This window comes from Mustela nigripes, chromosome 1 (genome assembly GCF_022355385.1).
Source record: "Mustela nigripes isolate SB6536 chromosome 1, MUSNIG.SB6536, whole genome shotgun sequence".
Taxonomy (NCBI): Eukaryota; Metazoa; Chordata; class Mammalia; order Carnivora; family Mustelidae; genus Mustela; species Mustela nigripes.
In genome coordinates, this window is record NC_081557.1 from 158,543,010 (window position 1) to 158,564,783 (window position 21,774).

Below are 21,774 nucleotides of genomic sequence, written 5' to 3' on the forward strand. Positions count from 1 at the left end.
TCAGTCCCTTACAGATTTTGCATTCACTCATTTATGTATTGATTCTAGTTCATTAAATTATTCTTTTGTTCATTCGTTCCAGACACTGTAGTTGCTAAGATGAGGACTGAGACACAGTTCCTGCCCTCAAGGAGCTTAACTATTCAGTTGGGGAAGAAAAGACACAGATAGATAAAGTAGAAGCAGTAATAAAGTCACTCACAGAAAATTATGGGAACGTGGAAGAAAAACATTCAGTCTGATTATGCAGCATGGACAGTGGGGAGAGGTACTTCAGGGAAGATTTTTGGAGCACTTGACTTCTGGGCTGAGTCTTAAATGATACATGGTGGTTACTAGGTACACAGAAAGAAGGGGGGGAGAACACAGTGAAGACAACCTGTGCATAAATTCACAGGAAGATGTGAGGCATTTGGTATTGCTGCAGCATGAAGACAGAGGCAGAGTGATAAGAGGTGAGGCTGTGGGCAGGGAGAGAGCCCTGAGGGGACCTGGATGCAGTACTCAGAAAAGCATGAAAAACATTTGGTGGTCACAGAAGAGGGAGATCCTTGAAGTGGCTTCTGCAGAGTTGTGATCTGATAGGATTTTAGTCGTAGGTGGCAGTTGGGAGGGTGCATTTAAAAAGGACAAGACATAAAAAACAAGCAAACAAACAAAAAGACAAGACAAGACTTTTTGGTGACTAGCAAGGTGGGAGACAGTTAGGACCCAAACTAGGACAATATTGTAGGAATGAAGGTGAGTGGGCAAAATCAAGAAGTAGTTGTGCTATAAAATTCAGCAGGACCCATTATAACAGAGGAGGAAGGGAAAGTCCTAGGGTGGTTCTTCCATAGCTACCTCATATGACTGGGTGACCGATTTCACAGTCTACTTAGAGAATAGAGGAAGAGACATAATATAGGGAGTTCATTTTTATTTTTGTTATCCTCAACACATTGAGATTTTTAATGCACCTCTGATGTATTGGGAGTTAAATCTCTTTTACGGTTAGCAGAGATGACTAGAACTATCTTGTTGTCAATACTCACCTTAACTGTATCTCCTCTTGGAAGCAGAGGTGACTCCTCTTTTCCATCCATACCTTATGCATTCATAACTCTTTGAATGCATTCATCTGTCATTTAACTCTTACACTGTGCTGTAATCCTTGATTTTCTTTACTGTTCATTTCTGTAGTCACAGTCCAATGTTTGCTACATAACCTCTCCATAAGTGTGAGTGAATAAACAAATCAATAGATTATTTTAAAAAGTAATATTATTATTTAATTACTAGAAAAAGTTTATATTTGGTATATTCTCAAGCTAATTCTTCTGTGTCTTAACTCCTAGCACTTTCCACTGGAAGAATCTCGAACAGTGCAACTTCGTCTGGAGCAGTGGCACCAGCCAGCTCAGCAGGGGGACAGCCCCAGCCAGGTGACCAGGACACTTTAGTGCAAAGAGCTGAGCACATTCCAGCAGGGAAACGAACTCCAATGTGTGCCCACTGTAACCAGGTCATCAGGTGGGTTATTCATTTTTGAAGTGTTCCTTAAAGTACTTATTATCAGAGTTGATTTTTTTTATATATATTCTGAAAGATTTGACATTTTATTAGTGAAAATATTCTATTTTCTATTACATTCTATGTAATAGTTATTGAAGTAGATAAGTTTGAATACATATATTTGTTAGAACCATTATAATGAAAAGTATTTCTGGACTCTCTGAAAATAAAACTAAAAATACCAGTTTTCTCTGTTACTAATTCCTATCAGAACTAAGGAAAAATAATAATTAATATGGCCTTCCAGAGATTAATAAAATTTTAAAACTCAAAGGGACCCTGAAGATCATTTATCTGAACTTCATTCTTCATTTAGATGAAAAATAACTAGTGACATAAAATAAAGAACTTTGAGCCCTAGAGAAGAGAAGATTGGATTTTTGAATACCTAAGCCCTGGAAGATACAATTACCTCAGATCTATTCATAAATGCTTTCAATTTTAGATTAGGTCATAAACTCCTTTTTAAAAATATTTTTTATCCAAATCTGTTTTATTGTTTCTTAAATTCCAAGAGGAATAAAAGGCCCAGAGATCTTAAGTGAATGCTCTATATTGGCACTTATTAAAACCTCTGAGCATTTCTTTTATTTTTTTTTTTAAGATTTTATTTATTTATTTACTTGACAGACAGAGATCACAAATAGGCAGAGAGGCAGGCAGAGAGAGGGGAGGGGAGAAGCAGGCTCCCCACTGAGCAGAGTTCCCAATAAGGGGCTCCATTCCAGGACCCTGGGATCATGACCTGAGCCAAAGGCAGAGGCTTTAACCCACTGAGCCACCCAGGCCGCCCCAACCTCTGAGCATTTAAAAACAAGGGGGTTTTTTTTTTTTTTTTTTTATCTTTTTAAAAAATTATTTATTTTTTTTTAAATTTATTTGACAGACAAAGATCACAAGTAGGCAGAGAGGCAGGCAGAGAGAGAGGAAGGAAAGCAGGCTCCTCTGTGAAGCAGGGAGCCCGATGCGGGGCTCGATCCCAGGACCCTGGGATCATGACCTGAGCCAAAAGCAGAGGCTTTAACCCACTGAGCCACCCAGGCGCCCCTAACAAGTGGTTTTTAAAATGTCAGGAAGTATAGATAAGAATGTTGATTGCAGGGATCCCACCAGCAGGACCTTGTTGCCTCTGTGAGTTGCCTTTGTTGGCAGTAACAAGTATTAGGTTGAAATGACTGCTCAGGCTCTCTCCCTTGTTTTTAATTTATCCTGTTTTAAAATAGTTGAAACGGCAGCTTCTCTAAAGTTGAATAAGGTTAGGATTTACCTGTATTTCCTCTATTCTGTTACATAGTTATTGTTTAGGATAATGTTTCTGGTTAAAACTTAAAATGGAGCCCAAGAAGCCTCAATACTTTATTTAAAAACCAAATACAACTACTCTTTTTCTTAGCCCACTAGGGTCAAGGACACAGCATGCAGTACATGATTAAAAATAAAAGAACTTTTTAAATTTTAAACATTCATTTGTAACATTTCAAAAATATAGTGAAACAGAAAGCAAAAATAAATATTCATACATAATTCTACCTTCCAAGATAAGCACCAAGAATATTTGAGTTCGCACTTTTAAAACATACACATGTAAGGACAGGTGTTATTTTACAGAAATAGAATTATAATAACAGTATTTTGTAAGCTGTTATTTTTCACTTTTCCACATTAAGTATCCACTTAATAAGAATTAGCCAGTAGCAGTATCTTCATTCCTACAATATTGTTCTAGTTTGGGTCCTAACTGTCTCCCACCTTGCTAGTCACCAAAAATTAGTAATAATGGCTATGGGGAAAAGGAGAAAATCAGTAGAGGTTTCCCAAGTCTAGACAATAACCAGTACGCAGAAGGATTTGTGAATATTTTAACTGAGCAGGTCATGCATGACTCAAGCCACTTGCTTAAGCCATAATACCAATTTGTAGAGTCACTTTCCTAACAGTGGAACTGGAGGATTACTGCTTTGCAGAATATGTACACTAATAGACTCTAGAGTGGTACTGCTTTGTTCCAATAAATAAAAGTATGTTTCTAATTACTAACTATTTAGTTACTGTATTTTTAGGATTAATGTTAATAAAATAAAAACAAGTTCTGACTTACTAATTCTAGAAGTTATGCTACTTTGGTTATGTAGATTGGTAGTTAGGGATGCAGTATTGTAGATAAAAGCAGCCTTTATGGGAACGGGAGTCACTGCTATTTGTATGCTGTTGTAAGCAGTTACTGGATAGGCCAACAGATCCCATCACTTGTTGATTCATATTGTCTGATTATCAAATTCTGTGACATCCTATCATCATCAGTACCAATGTATGTGAAAAACTTAGTATGGAGAAAATACAGAGATCTAAATAGGACCTGCATTCCCATCCCTTCTACCTGCCTGGGTTTCAGTTATAATGCTAGGCCAGGATGTAATTTCAATCCACAGTCTGTCTGCCATCTGAAACAAATATATATTATGTTAATAAGATGAATGGCCATCACTTACTCTTCCTTCATCTGTTAAATTTTATATTGCTCTGGATTATCCCAGCACTGTTACCAGTTAAGCATTAAAGCTTCATTTATTAAGGAAGTTAATAGGAACAGGGATTAGTTCATGTCAAGATCATATAACAGTAATTAACGCAGCACATTGGCTTGGTACTCAAATGCTAAAGTAGCTTGAATAGACTGTAGTCAGTTTAGAGACCTAGTCAAAGCATAATTCTTGTTCTTGGCCTCCGTGTCAGTATCACTTACCAAAGCTAGGACACATTAGATCAAGTGACATTCTCTCTTGGACACCTGTTTCAAAAACACGCTGCAGTTGCAGACTTGATACTTTGAATACAGAATATTGTAATCTGCCAAACTCTGGGAAGTTTATAATTATCATTTTATAATTTATATTTCTTATTTTCTCCAGTATAATTTATATTATTTATTTGTGATTTGTATTATTTTATTTATATTTTCCAAGTATCTCAGATTTTCAAAAAATTTTAAGTAAAAGCAAACTAAAGCAAATTTTGTTTTAAATTTTTTTTTGTTTTTAGCAAAGTTAATTGTTTTTCGAAAACCTCAGAAAACTTAATCACTGAATGTTAGTACTGAACTAGTTTTCTCTTACAACTAGCCTAAAACTCCATAGGACATTTTATTTATTTTATTTATTTATTAATGCTTAACATTTTTTGGCATGTTTGAACCTAGAAAAGAGTTGAATGTTGTGCCTAAATAGACATCATTTTGATTAGTTAGTGGCCTTTTATGGATACATAAGAAATCCTCATGAGGCTTTGATTAAGTTTGCTCTGGAACAGTTCTTAATCCATTTATGATAGAGGTACTAATTTTTTTGACTCTTGTACTCAAGAATTGATTGACAGATGGGTGCTGGTATAATAGGGAAATAGAAAATCAGGTTAATATAGCCAAAACCACATTTTAGTCTCCCTGATAGAGTGAGTTTATGAAAATTCTAGTTTTTCTGTCCTATCTAGTGGCATTAAATTGATTTGACACTTATATTACCTGGAGTTGACTAAACCATTCACCTTTTTAAATTTTTATTTTTTTCCATTTTATTTTATTTCTTTTGTGTTCAAAATTCTTTGTATTATGGAGGGCACGTATTGCTTGGAGCACTGGGTGTGGTGCATAAACAATAATTCACTTTCAGCTTAGCATCTCTGTGAAAGAAGTACAGGATTTATAGTGTTTGAATTTCTTATTAGCTATGGGATGCTTAAAAGAAACAACCATAGTGCTATTGTTCTGTATCTGCCTGCAGTATATAGCACCAGAACAATCGCATTGAGGCTACCCATTGTTTACTCCAGTGAAAGAGAGATTTTTAACATTACTGGTCTTTTTCTTGGTCAGTGACTTTCAAACTTTCCTTATACTGGGCCATCTCCGTTTCTCCAAGTTGAGGTCACCAGGAATTTTTGCTAGTTTCACCGTGCACTTCAGTCTCTGAGCATTCCCTTATTAATAGATTTTATTTATTCTCCCTTTTGATCAAAATTTCACTTGAAAATAAAAAGTTTCTTAGTGAATTGCATTAGCACCTGAATTTAAGGAAACAATCAAAGACCTAGACCAAGTTTTTTTTTTTTTTTTTAAAGATTTTATTTATTTATTTATTTGACAGAAATTGCAAGTACACTGAGAGGCAGGCAGAGAGAGAGAGAAGGAAGCAGGCTCCCTGCTGAGCAGAGAGCCCGATGCGGGACTCGATCCGAGGACCCTGAGATCATGACCTGAGCCGAAGGCAGCAGCTTAACCCACTGAGCCACCCAGGCGCCCCTGGACCAAGTTTTATGAGCAAGACATATAGACCAAGATTTCAAATTTACTGTAGTGAAATATTGCAAAGAACACAGATGTTCAACTAATATTATGGTACCATTAAGATCCTGGTTTTGGATAATAATAATAGTTGTTTAATGTGTTCTTAGCATATGTCAAATGTTACACTAAGAATTTTACCTGAATTCCCATTTAATTCTTCATAAGCTTGTGAGATGAGAAAACTGAGGCACAGAGAAGTTAACATTTGCCCGAAGTCATATAGTTGATAAGTGGTAGAATCTGAATTTGAGCCCAGATCTAACTTTAAATTTTATTCATATTCTAACTGCTACTTAGGAAAATATTTATAATGTTTTATTAATATGAAAAAAGAAATACATTTTTATTATAAGTATGATTCTAATTTTGTGGAAAGAAAATATACATCAATATATATTAATATATGTGAATACAGAACTGTTATGAATACACATACACACAGTCATATGTGTTACTGTATTAAGTCAGGAGAAAAACAGCTTGAGTAGCCCTGCCATAACTTGAGTGCAGCAATGTACTTTTCTTCATAATATTTGAGTATAAAAGTGAGAGAGAAGGGAGTAAATAATAGATTGAATAATTAAAAATTGTACCTCCCCACCAAAATGACTTTGTACCACGTACATGCATTCTTAGAATCAGATGACCCAGGGTTCCCTTTTCCATTTTCTCATCTAATGTAGAAAAACAGTCATTCTATAAGTAACAGCCATTAAGTATTTTGTATACCACCTACTTTAAGCACGAGTGAGACAGAAATCAAAGACATATTTCCTTCCCTTAAGGAAGTTACTATCGCATACTGGATTCTGTCTCCGCCGTATGTCAAAGTCATGACCCCCAGTACCTCAGAATGTGGTATTCCTATAAGAGGAGATTTGGACACAGAATATATGGGGGGAAGACCATGTGAGGACACATGGATAAGATGGGCATCTATAAGCCAAGGAGAAAAACCTTAGAACAGAGGAACCCTGTCAACACCTTCATTGTTTGTCTAACACTAGTTAAACAGATCTGGGCTCAAATTTAGGTTCTACTATTTATTGTCTGTGTGACTTCTAGCCTCCCAAATTGTGAAAAAATAAATTCCTGTTGTTTAAATCACCCAGCTTGTAGTACTTTGTTAAGGCAGCCCTAGCAAAATAACACAGTTATACTTAGTAAATAATACAAACAAGCAAATCAGCAATAATATTAGTGTAGTAATAAGTCTAATAGGAATACATCCAGAATCCTGGTGCAGAGGAGAGGTGAGGATTAATTAGCTTCAACAAATGACTTTCTTTTATTTGAAAGGAATGACAAGCAGTAAGTTGAATAATCTACTTATAAAATCAATAGTTTTATACAACAAATACCCATTGAAACTTATGAAGTGTTAGGGTGGTAATTATATTAGAATATATAAATACCAAGCCACTACATTGTATATCTTAAGCTTATACAATGTTACATGTCATTTATATCTCAATTTTTAAAAAATTTAAAAAAGGAAAAACTCATGTGCAAGTTACCATACTGGTATGGTAATTAAATTAAGAGACAATTCATGTTTTCATATATTTTGTCATCTGATAGAAAAGCCAAAGTCCTGGCATAGATAACCATGATGTAATAATGTGAGCATTATGAGAGGTTCATTGTACCCTCATGGTATTATAAGAAACCTGTATGTAATGCCCTTATATCCGTAATAAGAAGTTCTTAATCATGGTGCTTAGAAAAATTACGAGATATCTATAGGGTTCTAAATTTGTCACAGTTGTAAATTTGAAAAATTAATCTTATGTCAGGAAAATATATTAATAATGGAAATCCATGTTGGTGTTTCATTATGTGATCCTTCTAATATCCAGGTCTCTCAGTTCTCTGACATCTTCTACTTTAGTGATTGCTCCAGTTAACTTCAGCCACCAATTTTCATCCGAATCCTAGATCTTGTCTTTACCATTAACTCTATTTCCTTCATAATCTCATTCCTAAGCAGATCACTCCGCTTCAAGAAGTGAAGTGTTCACTGTTCATATCTCCACTCTCTTCCTATTACCTCAACTCCAGCAATCCTTTGACCTGCCTCCCAGAACCTCAAATTCATTGATCCAAATACCTCTTCACTATCCCTTTGGTCCCAGTATCCTCACTTCCATTCTTATCTAGTCTGAATTCCATAGTCAGTCAGTAGTCAGTATCCAGTATCCATTTTATCTCCTTAATTCTGTTGCCTATCTCTCATTTCATCATATTCACTTATCTGAAACCACTAGAATCTACTCTTGGTTTACTTGTGCCCACACCTGAAAGTGGATATGACTGGAAGGAAAACCACAGCCATATTAACCAGTGTCACTTTTTAAATTCATGACTGTTAATCTCAGGTGTGTTCTTAATAGTGACAAAAATCAGCTGTATTTCTCTAGTATGTTTACTTTTCCACTCTCCCAGAAAACCACTTTATATCTTCTTTTTTCTCCTTAAGCCTCTGATAACTTGTTTCCCATTTTCACTGTTAGCTGGTGACTTTGATTTTTTTTCATTCTTTTATGTAGGAAAGACAACAGAAATGTAGGACATAAGAGGAAAAAAGTAACAAAATGGTACTCATAATTCCTAACTTATAAGCAATTACATTAAATGTAAATAGATTAAACACTCTAATTAAAAGAATTGTAGAGTAGATAAAATCATGATTTGGTTGTATGCTGCCTATAACAGATACTTCAGGTTAAATGACACAAGTAAATTGAAAATAAAATTGTGCAGAAATATATCATGCAAACACTATAACCAAAAAGCTGGAGTGACTATGTCTATTAATATTGGAAAAATAGCCATTAAGAGAAAAGGTGTTGAAAGAGAAAAGAAGGACATTTTATAATGGTAAAAAGTTCAATCCATCAGGAAGGTACAATAATTACAAATATATATTCATCTAATAACAGAACCCCAAAGTCCACAAAGCAAAAGCTGGCAGAATAGAAGGCAACAATGATAAATAATTTGATAATAATAATTGGAAAGTTTGGTATCCCAGTTTCAAGAATGACTATAACAACTACATAGAAAGTGAACAAAAAGCCTTGAACAAAGCTATATACTAGACTCAGTAGACATCTATAGAATATCCCAGCTAACAACAGGAGGGTATAAATTCTTCTCAAGCGCACATGGAACATTCTCCAGTATAGACTACATGTGAAGCCATAAAACTAGTTTTGATACATGTGAAAGGACAGCAGTCATACAGATTATGTTCTCTGACTAGAATGGACTAAAATTAGAACTACATAATATGTGGAAATTAATATACTCCTAAAAGAATCTCTTGATAACTCAGTGCCAGCTTCTTAGGGAACTCACATTACATCTGCATAATACTAAAATAAACTAGTTACAGGACTGATGTCCTATCATCTTTACCGGTTCCACTCACACTCTAGAGGAGGGGATCATACAGGCCATGTACACAGAAGGCAGGTATCTTAAGGGCCATACTAGAATTCTACCTAACGTACTATCTTCTTCCCAGTCTCCTTCTTTTTGGTTAGTGGAATCTCTATTCTCACACTTGCCTAGACCTCATGTGATCTATCAGCACATCCTTTTGACTCTAACTTCTAAATATACGCAGAATCTGAACCTTTCTTCCTGTTTGTACTGCTGCTATTACCCTGATCCAAGCCACTGTCATTTCTCACCTGGGATAATGAAGTTGTCTTCTAATTAACCTTTTTACTTTTGCCCTTGCCCTTTTCCTGTCTGTTCTCAATACAGTAGCTAGAGTAAATCCTGATAAAACATAAATCAGATCATGGCACACTTTTGCTGGAAACCCCATAATGATTGCATTTTTGAAAGAAGCCACAATCCTTACAATGGCCTAAAGGCCCTACATAGTCACCCACCACCACCTCATTATCTCTCTGCCTTATTACTTGGTCATTTCCACCTTGTGTCCACCGCTCCAGGCATCCGGCCTTCTTGCTGTTTCTCAGACTCCCCAAGCACCTTTATCAGGCAGGCCCTTTTGCATTTGTGGTTTCCCTTGCCTGTATTCTCTTCCCCTGGATATTTGCATAGCTCACCTTTGCTTACTTCAGGTCTTTACTCAAACACCAGGGTATCCCTGACCACCGTATTTAAATTCTCCTCCCCACCACCATACGTAGACTCCCTACCTACCCTCCCTGCTTCATTTTTCCTCCTCAGAACTTAAAATCTAACATATCTTTTTTTTTTTTAATTGATGTTTGTTGTTTCTCCCTCATGCTAGAATATAAGTTCTGTGTGAGCAGGGCCTTTCCTGCCTTTATTTCTTGCCATATTTTCTGCTCCTAGAGCAGTATCTGGCATGTATCCTTGTATTTAATAAATACTTGTTCAGTTGATGAATGAACTTTTTAAAAATATTTGGAGGAATGTATGATAACAGTTTCTCCAAGTTGAAATTATCTCTCATTCGTCTTAATATATAGAAACACATTTTCCTGTTTTGTAGATTTTACAATAACCAGTATAAATAATTGAGTATAATTGTCTCCTATAGACTTAAAGAATTATCAATTAATATTACATTTTATTAGAACTTGTCCTTTTTATTCACTGTTATGTTCAGGCTCATTTTACCCATGCATATGTTCTTGAACAGTGAGGCATTTATGTCTTTAAAATAAAAAGCTATAGTTGACCTCCACCCTTTTGGATGCAATACTTTAAAGGGCTTACAGATTAAAGATGATACTCAACAAAGGTGGAACTTGTTATTTAATGCTCCAAATTGGAACATTTGAACAAAATTTACTGGGAACGAAGAATAAAGCATATAAAAATGCAGCCCTTATAAATCTTAGGACAGATTATTAGTATTGTGGATTTTGAGTATTATATGTCTTGCTAGTGTATTTTACTGTTATATTCAAGTGTGTTTCATTCTCTGTTACTCTCTCTTCTTGCATGTATCTTTGTATTTGTGATTATGTGCGCAGTTTCTCCCAGTAATCTTTTCTGCTTCAGAAAACTCTTCCTTTCGTCTTTTGTTCTTGGACTCTTCGCTCATGCCAGGCCCTTCCCAAAATTTGGCCATAATATAAAACTGGTTTATACATTTTTATTATTATATCTAATTAAGTAGAGTATTAGATTCCATTTTTATTTTGGAGCATGAGTTGGCTTTTTATGTGGCTTTATTTTGAACTTTTGTTGATGAACTTCTTTTGATTTCTTGGCTTTTTTTGTTTTTAACTTCTGTCGATGCGGTAACTTTTGGTCAAATACAATTTTTAATCTGTAATAACTGGGCCTTGAAGAATTTCCAGCTTTACAGTTCATCATCCACATGATCTTAGGAATGTTAGGTAGCTGTTGATATTTTCTTCATCTATTTATAGAGCTAATTTCTATCACTGAGCTTTATTGTTTGAATAAAATAATAAAGAGAGGCAAGAAGCAAACATTTGATTTTGAAGCTGAATCCCTGTTAGATTATGCCTATTGAAATTTGCAATCCCTCTCACCTTCTCACTATATAAGTTTTCTTTTTCTGTTCCTTTTGACATGTCTTCTTCCCTCCCTCCCTCCCTTTCTTTCTTTCCTCTTTGGCATAGATCCCACAGAAGATAAAAAGGGTAAAAAGTTTCCTGGGATAGGATAACTCCTTTCTGTCAGCCAGTCAGTGCTTTAACTCTTTCCGGTCCCTGCCTTCGTCAGTCAAGGAGTATTTGGGAAGGGCCCATGGAGTAGAGTAGGTAAGAGGTAGAGGTTGACTTAATTCTACCTTGTGTTTACCCAAGCCCGTCATTCCAGTTCGCACATGGAAACCCAATCCTACCTGGAACAAGAAGAACTTCTTTAGTGTTAATCCTGTGTTAATGAATTTGTTAAATCAATCTCTGCTAATCCAATACTTTGTTGGATGTAAGAGATTTTAGTGTTTAACTATACCTCACTTCAGGGGCATGATGGGAAAGATGCTCTTTGAGCCTGGCCAGGGAGTACCCAGCTAGGCCATTACCTGCACTGAGCATGTTTAAGAAAGGAGAACTGGCAGGAGCAAGGGTCATTTTCATTTCAGTCTTTAAAGGTGCAGAGGGAGTTTCTTTATTGTTGTTAAGACATTTCACTATTCAGATTTGGTAAGGAACTAAGGAAATATCTTAAAGTTATTATTTTAATGGATGATTTAATTAAATTTTAATTTATTTGTAGTAGAAACTATTCTAGAAACCTTTTAAAAACACTTTTAAGAATACATGAAATATAAGAAAGTCTTCTAAATTATAGAAGGGAGCAAAAGAAGAATGAAAATCATGAATGGGACCATTAAAAAAATAAAGATCGGACAAAAATTTGCTATTGAGATTGGACAGAACCTATAATGATGACCTACATACTTGCCTAAGTTAGAATGGATTTGCCTTTAAGCCTTCTCGTGATCAACAAAGGAAAAAAGTTAATTTTTAAATTTACTATACAATGAGTACAAAAACAAACCTATTGCTCAGAAGAAGCAAACTGTTCTTGTTACAGAAACTTGAAAGGACTTTCTCCAAGGAGTCTAAGTGAAAGTGCCCCTGTGTGATCTAACAAATAATACTCCCAACAGTAATTTAGAGGAAAAGCACTGTTACAGAGTTATGTCCTATGACAAGTGTCAGTGCAGACTGATGGTATCATGCTGTGCACCAGTCATTAAGGGAATAATTCTGTGGAGTGGGTCAGGACCAGTATGCTCTGAGCTGCAGAACCTCCTTCTCTGCTGGTCTGACTTGATTTCTTTCTTTCTTTTCTTTTCTTTTTTTTTTTTTTTTTAAGATTTTATTTACTTATTTGACAGAGAACACAAGTAGGCAGAGAGGCAGACAGAGAGAGAGGGAGAAGCAGGCTCCCCACTGAGCAGAGAGCCCAATGTGGGACTCCATCCCAGCACTCAGAGATCATGACCTGAGGCGATGGCAGAGGCTTTAATCCACTGAGCCACCCAGGCGCCCCCTGCCTTGATTTCAACACATCTTTTATTAAACCTAGAAAATGGGTCATGTGTTCCTGAATCTTCTCTTAAATATCTTACTTTTTTTCCTCAGATGAATTTTGTTAAATATTTGGTGGCACTGATAGCTGTGTTCCAATAGTAAAGCTCTTTCTTTACTCTGAGTGTATACGACACTTCGATAGAACGAGAGTTTGAGGTTGGATTGGCTTTTGCAATCTGGATGGCTAAAGAAGGATGCTGGCCTCTAGGGGCAATCCAGCCTGTGGAGCTGCTAAAGATGTGCCCTAAGAAAAAAGAAGAAAAAAAATTTTTCAGCCTAACAGTTGCTGGAATCTGCCATGGCATCCAAACAAATGTAACAAAGTTCTACCATCCCTGTGTTGTGGTCACAGTAAATTTAACCCAACAGATTTTTCAAACCAAATACCCACTTGGTATAAAAGCTCTGCAAACTCATAAGATTTTGTCTAGCTTTGAGCATAGTGACTCGTTGGTTTATCTTTGAAGGTAAACTACTTGTCAAATACATATTTGAGAAAATAAGAGGAAGGAACTTGTTGAGTAGGACTGTTATTTACACTCCAGTTAAAAATTGAGGGACAACTTACCCAAAGGAACATTTGGTTACAAAATAAATGATCTATAGCCCTTTTTTCCTGTCAGGTGTTAGTTGACAAAGATGTTCCTTGTTAGTGATAGCAAATCTTCTGGCATCCTAAAGCTTAAAAAATAATAATAATAAACTACTTGTCTCAAATGCTAAGAGAACTGCATGCTCTAGCTGACAAAAGTTGGCGTTGTGTTATTAATTTTAAAAGAAGTTAACAAGGGGTTCCTGGGGTGACTCTGTGGGTTGAAGCCTCTGCCTTCGGCTCAGGTCATGATCCAAGGGTCCTGGGATCAAGCCCCACATCAGGTTCTCTGCTCCGCGATGAGCCTGCTTCCTCCCCTCTCTCTCTCTGCCTGCCTCTCTACCTATTTGTGATCTCTCTCTCTGTGTCAAATAAAATCTTAAAAAAAAAAAAGAAGTTAACCAAAAAAATGAGGCTAGAAAATACCCTCTTATACCTGACAGAACACATTTTTATCATTCATCAAGAGCCTTTTTACTTTTTTGACTCTAGCAGAGTTAGGTGCTAGTTCTGAGTTCTGAGTAAACATCAGTGTATTTGCAAAGAATTTTCCAATGGGAAACGGTTACTGAATACTAAGGTTTATGTTATTGTCAAAGGCAAAAAAAATGCTCCAATTATGTGATGCTCATTACTGTGACTTTTTCTATTAATAATCTGCCTAGAAGTCAGGTATTCATGCTTACTGACAATTATCCTGTGGTCACTCAGTGATGATAATTACTGGTAATGAGATGAAAAGCAGAGTATCAGCTGACTACACGGTGTGCTAGAAATGAGGAAATTCAGCTTCTGACCTTCACTCAGTCAGTGATTTTATGATATTTGTCATATCTTTTGAACATTTTGTATCTCAGCTTCTCCATCGGTTAAACTGAGTTTGAAGTAACTGCCCTGGTCTGTCTCACAGGAATGTTGCCTGGACAAATTGGATAAGTGTAAAAGTGCCTTGGAGGTAAAGCCACTCTGCGAATAAAGATTAGTATGATGGAGCTACTGAGAAGTGTGTTGCAGAGGCTAGAATGGTTCATTTCTGCAGGCTTTGTGACTAGATAAAGCTTCATAAATGGATTCCTGTCAAGCAAACCAAACCCATCTTATCAGTTCATGACTGTATAGTATTTAATGGGAAAAAATCTCTTTACAAGCATTTGTTACCTTGATACAAATGTGCATTAAAAATCACTCATGTTTCAATTAAATAAAACCTTCCTAAGTAGCTTCAAAGCAGTCTCTAATAGCCAGTTGACAGTTTCCATCGTCTATTCGGAGGGGTCGTAAACATCTGATATGTTTAATAAAGTTGAGAAATAAGGAACGAAACAATGTGTGGGGAGCAGAAGTGGACCGCAGTGTTTCCTTGGGTCATAGTTGCTATGAATTTTAAGAGTCTGACATTACCAAATTAAGATTTCTCTTGTTTATTTTATTTATAGAAATGTCAAATTCTCATCTCTGCCTAAGCCATGTAGTATTATCTGGTTACTTCATTTTCCACTGGAGTTAACATCCTCATTTTCAGTCATAATCATGATACAGAGTCGCTTGTTGCAGCTCCATAAACATAATCAGGTCTCTTGAAGATGGGAAAAAAATGGGGGAAATGGCCTTCCTCGAAAGAATCCCCTCCTTGAGAGAATCCCACTTTTTACTCTTCCTTTTTCCTCTCTTCCCGTAAATGCTCAGAGTTCCTATGTAAATTTACAGCACCCTTGTTTTCAGCCCTTGAGAAGGATAATCGAGCAAGAATTTAATTGTTTTGACATTGCACAAAAGAGGTTCTGTCCAAGCTAACTTCAGAAACTTTTATTCCCCAGCCAACTTGATCTCTTTTCTTCTGGCAGGGGACCATTCCTAGTGGCACTGGGGAAATCTTGGCATCCAGAAGAATTTAACTGTGCTCACTGCAAAAATACAATGGCCTACATTGGGTTTGTAGAGGAGAAGGGAGCCCTGTATTGTGAGCTGTGCTATGAGAAATTCTTTGCTCCTGAATGTGGGCGATGCCAAAGGAAGATCCTCGGAGTAAGTGTCAGAAAACCTGTTTATTCTGATTGAGCTTTAAAGCACAATCATTTTTTGTTGTTGTTATGAAACCTTCCAGCAGTTTTCCTTTTTATTTTCTTCTTACTTGATCCCCTGTCTGTTTTCATCACTGTTTATTATTGTAAAGCAAAACTAAATAGACCTCTGTAGAAGTATATCGGACTTGTGGGGTTAAGTTGTCTTTGGTTTTGTCTTACTGAGTGCTTGCTTGTCTGGTGAAAGTCTAGCCACTGTGGGGGAAAAATAATTTACTGTGGGTGTGCTACCTCAACAGGACCCTGTTTGCTCAGGAATGAAGAGGTCGCATAGGACCACACACATCAGAGTTCTCAGAACTGACACCTTCACTGTTTTAAATTAAATTCCATAGCTTTTATAAGAGCAGCATTTCCCCACTTGTCAGGGTTCAAGCACAGGGCACAGATCTCATGAAATATATAAAACATGAGACTTATAAATGATACATTTTTCTTAAACACATGTAGTGTTTAAAAATATAACTTATTTTATGAGCACATACATGGGATAGAAAAATAATCCAGGCACCTTTTTTTTTTCTTTTTAAAAAGGGAGTAATTTAGGAGTCAGATATATAATAAATAATGATGAATGACCGAATTTCTGCTCCGGAATATCCAGGTTGCAGTTTACAAAGAAAGGGTCAGTCATTTCTTATGGGTGACTAGGAGTTGGAATTTTATTTTAGAAGCATCCAAGGTGCCTGGTCTCACACGAAACTCATACAGCTAATACAGAAGAGGGGAATAGCATTGCTGAATTCTAATATTCTCTTTATAAAAATATAATAATGAGGGGTGCCTGGGTGGCTCAGTGGGTTAAAGCCTCTGCCTTCAGCTCAGGTCATGGTCCCAGGGTCCTGGGATCGAGCCCCACATCAGGCTCTCTGCTCGGCAGAGAACCTGCTTCCTCCTCTCTCTCTCTCTCTCTCTCTCTCTCTGCCTACCTGTGATCTCTGTCAAATAAATTAAAAAATCTTTAAAAAAATATATAATAATGAAACTTTTAAATTCTTATCAGTTGAGAGAAAAGCTAATATGAATTATTGAGTACTTTGAATTTCAGATTACGTCTTTAAATGGTTCTGAAACTTGGAGGACACTTAAAATTGTAACTATGCCACATGAAATATTTTTATATTATTAATTTGTACAATGTGTTGGGAACAAATGAGTAGAAGTATATAGGCTGTAACTTCCTAAAGGATAAATAATAAGACTCTTTCAACTTATAAATATATTCTGTATATTCTAGAATAATAATACAGAGTCAGGTAATAATCTTAGAACCAAATGAGGTTCTAGGAAACGGAAATCTTACCCTCATTGCCTTAGAGACGGACCATAACTTCACTACAGAGACAGATTCTCTGGGTTGTATTTTAGTTGTTTGATTTCCTGTTAAAGAAGGAATAGTAATCTGTCTCAGGGATTGAAAGGGAAGTAAATGCCAAAAGCCTTGAGAAACAACTTGGTTCAATGTACATTTGTTGTACATATTCATAGTGATCTTTTTGGATCTAAACAACTGCCATTTCTCCTCAGTATCCTTCAGTAGTGAACTGTGACATTTTCTAAGGCTAATAATTTACTCTGTCATTTTATTTTATTTTATTTCAGCAATTTGTACTATTAAAAATATTTCCAAAAAATTTTTCACTCTACAGCAATTAGAAAATATCCAAAAATGTTAAGAAGAAAATTAAAGTGACCTATATATTTTACCAACCCTAGATAATTCCTATTAATCTTAGGATGTATCTTCTTCCAGTTTGCTCTTTGTAAGTAATTCATTTACAAAATTATGACCATACTCTATGTGTAGCATCCTCTTTTTTTGTGATAGATAATTATGGAAAGAGTGAATCCCCATATTAACTATTCTTCAAAGATAATGTTTAATGGCTCCATCTTTCTCAATCTAAAGAAATGATTCCTTACAAAACTAGCTTCTCTTCTTCTACTAATTAAAATCTGCCCAAGTCTTTGATAATGCTGTTTTTAATGAAAGGTCCATTGTTGATTAGAATCCATACTTAATGGTTCAAACTTCAGACACTCGTTTGAGTGTGTGCTTAGTGTAGTCACAGCTGATTTCCAGAATCCTAAACATGTGTTAAACTGATTGGATTACACTGATTATGTTATTGCTTCCATAATGCACCAAAGCACAGGTTTGTTTCAGTTTTCAAATATTTTGCCCTTCCTCCATGACATTTTCTTGTTTCTCCTGCATGACATTTTCAAGATAATACTATGAAACCTTCGTAAGTGAATGTTCCCTGACAACCCTTTTGAGAGAAAGCAGGTTTTGTAGCAAGCACTTATGAAGTGCTTACTTGATTCACCACATGTATACTGTTTAAAAAAACATAATCATTCTTTACATAAGTTTATTGATGTGTATTTGGGGGAAACACGCTTATTTTATAGTGTATCAGTTTAGATGATTTGTGAGTCGGTCCTAAAGTGTCATCTGTTACTTAGAGGAAAAGCTCATGGTAAAGACAAAGCATGTGTCTACGTTGAGTCAGTTTAAAAGGGCTGTGTTCAACTAGTAAAATAAGCATGTGTGTATTGTCATCTTTCTTTACAACCAATTACCTTTCTATAACAGGAAGTCATCAATGCTCTGAAACAAACTTGGCATGTTTCCTGTTTTGTGTGTGTGGCCTGTGGAAAACCCATTCGTAATAATGTTTTTCATTTGGAGGATGGTGAACCCTACTGTGAGACTGGTAAGATCCTAAAGCCATTAGTTTCTTAAGTTTTGAATAAGGATAAAACATTAACCCTTACATTACTATAAAGTTGAAAGGAAATATTGCGCAAAGTAGATTTCCTGTTTTCAGGGCGTTTAAGCTATGCTAAATACATAACAAAAAACTATGTAAAATGCTTATGACTTTGTTAAAATAGATATTCCCAATTTTTCATTAAGAGAAATGAGCATATAAGCATTACCTAGTAGGAAAATATTTTACTTGAATCCCTAATAGTTTATGGATGTGAATTCTACCAACTTGTGTAGCTTAAAGCCACCTCTTACACACTAATAGTGAATTTTGAGTGGTTTTAAACATGAGAAATGGTCATCTTCTGAACATGATACTGATTTGCTCTTCAAGGCAATGGTCTTGACAATAAATTGGAAGTCTTTTTTTACTTTTCCTGAATGGAAAGGTAATCTTGGCTTGGATGGTTCCCTTAGTAAAATTGTTCTTAATAAATAGGCTCCAAGGACCTATCTACTACATTTCTTATTACCTGAGCTCTGAACACGTCTTTTCTTTTCCAGAGGCTAGAAGTAAACTTTCATAACACTTATTTATTAATATTACTCTTTCTTAGGTATTAGTACCATACATATGTTTCAAAAAATAAAGTATTTTCCCTTTATCATGTCTATATTCACTACCACTGCATTTCCACTATGGAGTTTTATTGTTGATCTGCCTTGAAACTCAAACTACGGTGCTGGAGGAAGGGAATATTGCACACTATAACTAGTTAAAGGAGCTGTCAACTTCTGATTTTAGGCTAGTCAAATTGGACATCACTTGAACCCTTTTTTGCTCAGTCAGTTCCTTTTAGTTCCTAGTTGGGATCAGTCTAGATCTATGCCATACTGTCCACCAGGAAGCTCTCTGGGAATTCAGTGATCTAGCCCATCTATGCTCTATTTTGGGACAGGATGGCTACAAGCTTCCTACCCTGATTCAATCAGAATATTTCAATATATTTTGTAATTTCACCTAGTTCTTCTGAAAAAAGAGCTTTATTATTATTTTTTTAATTAAGCTTTGTGAGACATTGGACTAACTGGCAGATAGTCCCTGTGTAGCCAAACACATACAAAACTAACCTTAGTATCATATTTAATGTAGTCTAAGAAGTTTGATTTTTGAAACCCAAAAATTGCTTACAGAAAGGGAACAGCATTATTGAAGATTTGCTTTAATGTCACTTCTAATCAGTTTGATCTATTTTGTTGTATTTCTTTAACCTCCCACATTTGTTACTACCACCTTTCCCATCTCAGTAAATGCCCCACTTTCCAGTATCCCAAACCATAAGATTCTGCTCTTGCCATGTCTAATCTAATTAGTAAAATCTTGCAGTTCTACCGCCACTGTATATTGATTCATTCATTTCTCTCTACCTCAACAGTCAGAACTAAATCCAGCCCACTCTCTTTGCGTGGACACTCTGATTACCAACTAAAATGGTATATCTTCTTTCCCCCTGACCCTCAAATAGCAGCTATGATAATATTTTGTTTCAGTGTGAATTAGATTATACTTGATACCTTTTGGCTTCCCCTTGAGGAATCACTGCACTCCTTATTAGGCCAACCTTATCTTCTACCATCTTATTTTCTGTCACTTGAGTTCTACGCAAATCTATCCCCTTTGCTTTTCTGAACATGCTAAGATTCTTCCTGCATCAGGGCTTTTGTACTTGCTGTTTCTTCTAACTTACCTGTTCTTGCTCATATTTTCTGTGGTGATTTTTCCTTTTTTTTTTTTTTTGGCCAAGTCTTGGCACAACTGTTACCTCCGCAGAGAAGCTTTTTCCAAGCCCACTTAGTTAATGGAGTGTTATATACTCCCCCCAAATATTCTGTATCATGTGACTGGTTTTTTTCGTGGTTCTTGTCACAGTCTGAAATTATTCATTATAACTTATTTTAAAAATACAATAAATGATGACATCCTATTCCTAGTGAGATTATAAGCACCATAAAGAGAACAGCTGCTTCTGTCTTCACCACTATAACCCTCATCAGTGCTAGGCACATAGTAGAACTCTGAACATATGATGAGCAAATGGTGCTAAGAAATATTGAAAATGGTTAAAGAGAGGTAAATTAAGTTAGAAATGAAAGTCTACTTTCTACTCCAGCTGCATAAAAGAAAATTGCCAGTAAATTCTAATTTAGTAATAATAAAGAAACATCTCATCAATACTGCTCTCTTTGGAAGGAAATCCTATTAGTATTTTGTAACTATAACCTCTGTCAAGTAAATGGTATTCTCTGGCTTAGGATTTTCAGCAGTAGGTCATAAATTTGAAAGAAAATCACAGCAAAAGACTTATGATACAGTCCAACTAGAAACTGAGTCACAGCACTTAATTCATGGAAGTTTCTTGTGACTTTTTTTTTCTTCCTACCAAGTCAGATACTCTACGAAATGTGCTGATATCAGATATTTCTTCTGATTTTATGTTCTGTAGTCTTATTGTTGCTAGTTTTTGGAGGTTCCCTTGTCTTTTGTTAAAACAGTCCTGTCTGTTGATAACTTAACAGGGATCAGAGTTGTTCTTCATATAAATTTGGACACTTAAGTAACTGGAGATGTGTGAGAAGTATTATGTGGGAAAAGGGAATAAAAAGCGTTAATTATGTAAATAACATTTAATAACATTTACCCCAAAGGTAATTACCCTGAATTAAACACCCCAAAGTTACCCTGAAACATGCTACACTTTATTTCTCAAGCCAAACGTGTCTTCTGAACATTTTCCAGTTACTAGTAACTCTATCTTCATCTTCTCATTTAATTCCAGTTTTGTTGCTACTTTCTAGAAACTATTATTCTAAAGCTTCATCATGTTTAAATTATGTCTTCCCACCCCCACCCACCCTGCCCCTATACAGATTATTACGCCCTTTTTGGTACCATATGCCATGGCTGTGAATTTCCCATAGAAGCTGGCGACATGTTCCTGGAGGCCCTGGGCTATACCTGGCATGACACTTGCTTTGTATGCTCAGTAAGTAATCTTACTTCTTACTTCTTACTTACTTCTTACTTACTTACATCTTACTTCCAAATTAGAGGAGCACAGTAGGGCCAGTTTTAGCCTAAGCACTAAATGGAAATAACAGTTCTTATATCATTCAGTCCTTCACACACAAAAGTATTTCTACAGTGATTTTAAAAGTTGTTCATTGAAAGTTTTGGCATTTTTTTAATTGTTTGGCACGGAACAAGGTGCTTACTCCTTTAGAGAAAATCTTATTTTTAATAAGTTTGTGTTTATAAGGAGAAACCACATATTTCTTAAAACAGTAAGAGGCCTTTACTTTTTTTTTTTTTTTTTAATTTTTTATAAACATATATTTTTATCCCCAGGGGTACAGGTCTGTGAATCACCAGGTTTACACACTTCACAGCACTCACCAAATCACAT

General features: G+C 35.7%; 1 protein-coding gene across 5 annotated transcripts in view; it reads left to right on the forward strand.

Annotated features, from left to right (window-relative positions):
- Positions 1-21,774, forward strand: part of PDLIM5 (PDZ and LIM domain 5) — a 217,437-nt gene that overhangs the window by 176,313 nt on the left and 19,350 nt on the right. For all 5 annotated transcript variants that reach the window (XM_059376090.1, XM_059376110.1, XM_059376119.1 and 2 more), the window contains 4 exons: positions 1,338-1,512; positions 15,358-15,538; positions 18,194-18,314; positions 21,239-21,354. In XM_059376090.1, coding sequence (XP_059232073.1) covers positions 1,338-1,512; positions 15,358-15,538; positions 18,194-18,314; positions 21,239-21,354 — 593 coding nt within the window. The remainder of the gene's footprint in view (positions 1-1,337; positions 1,513-15,357; positions 15,539-18,193; positions 18,315-21,238; positions 21,355-21,774) is intronic.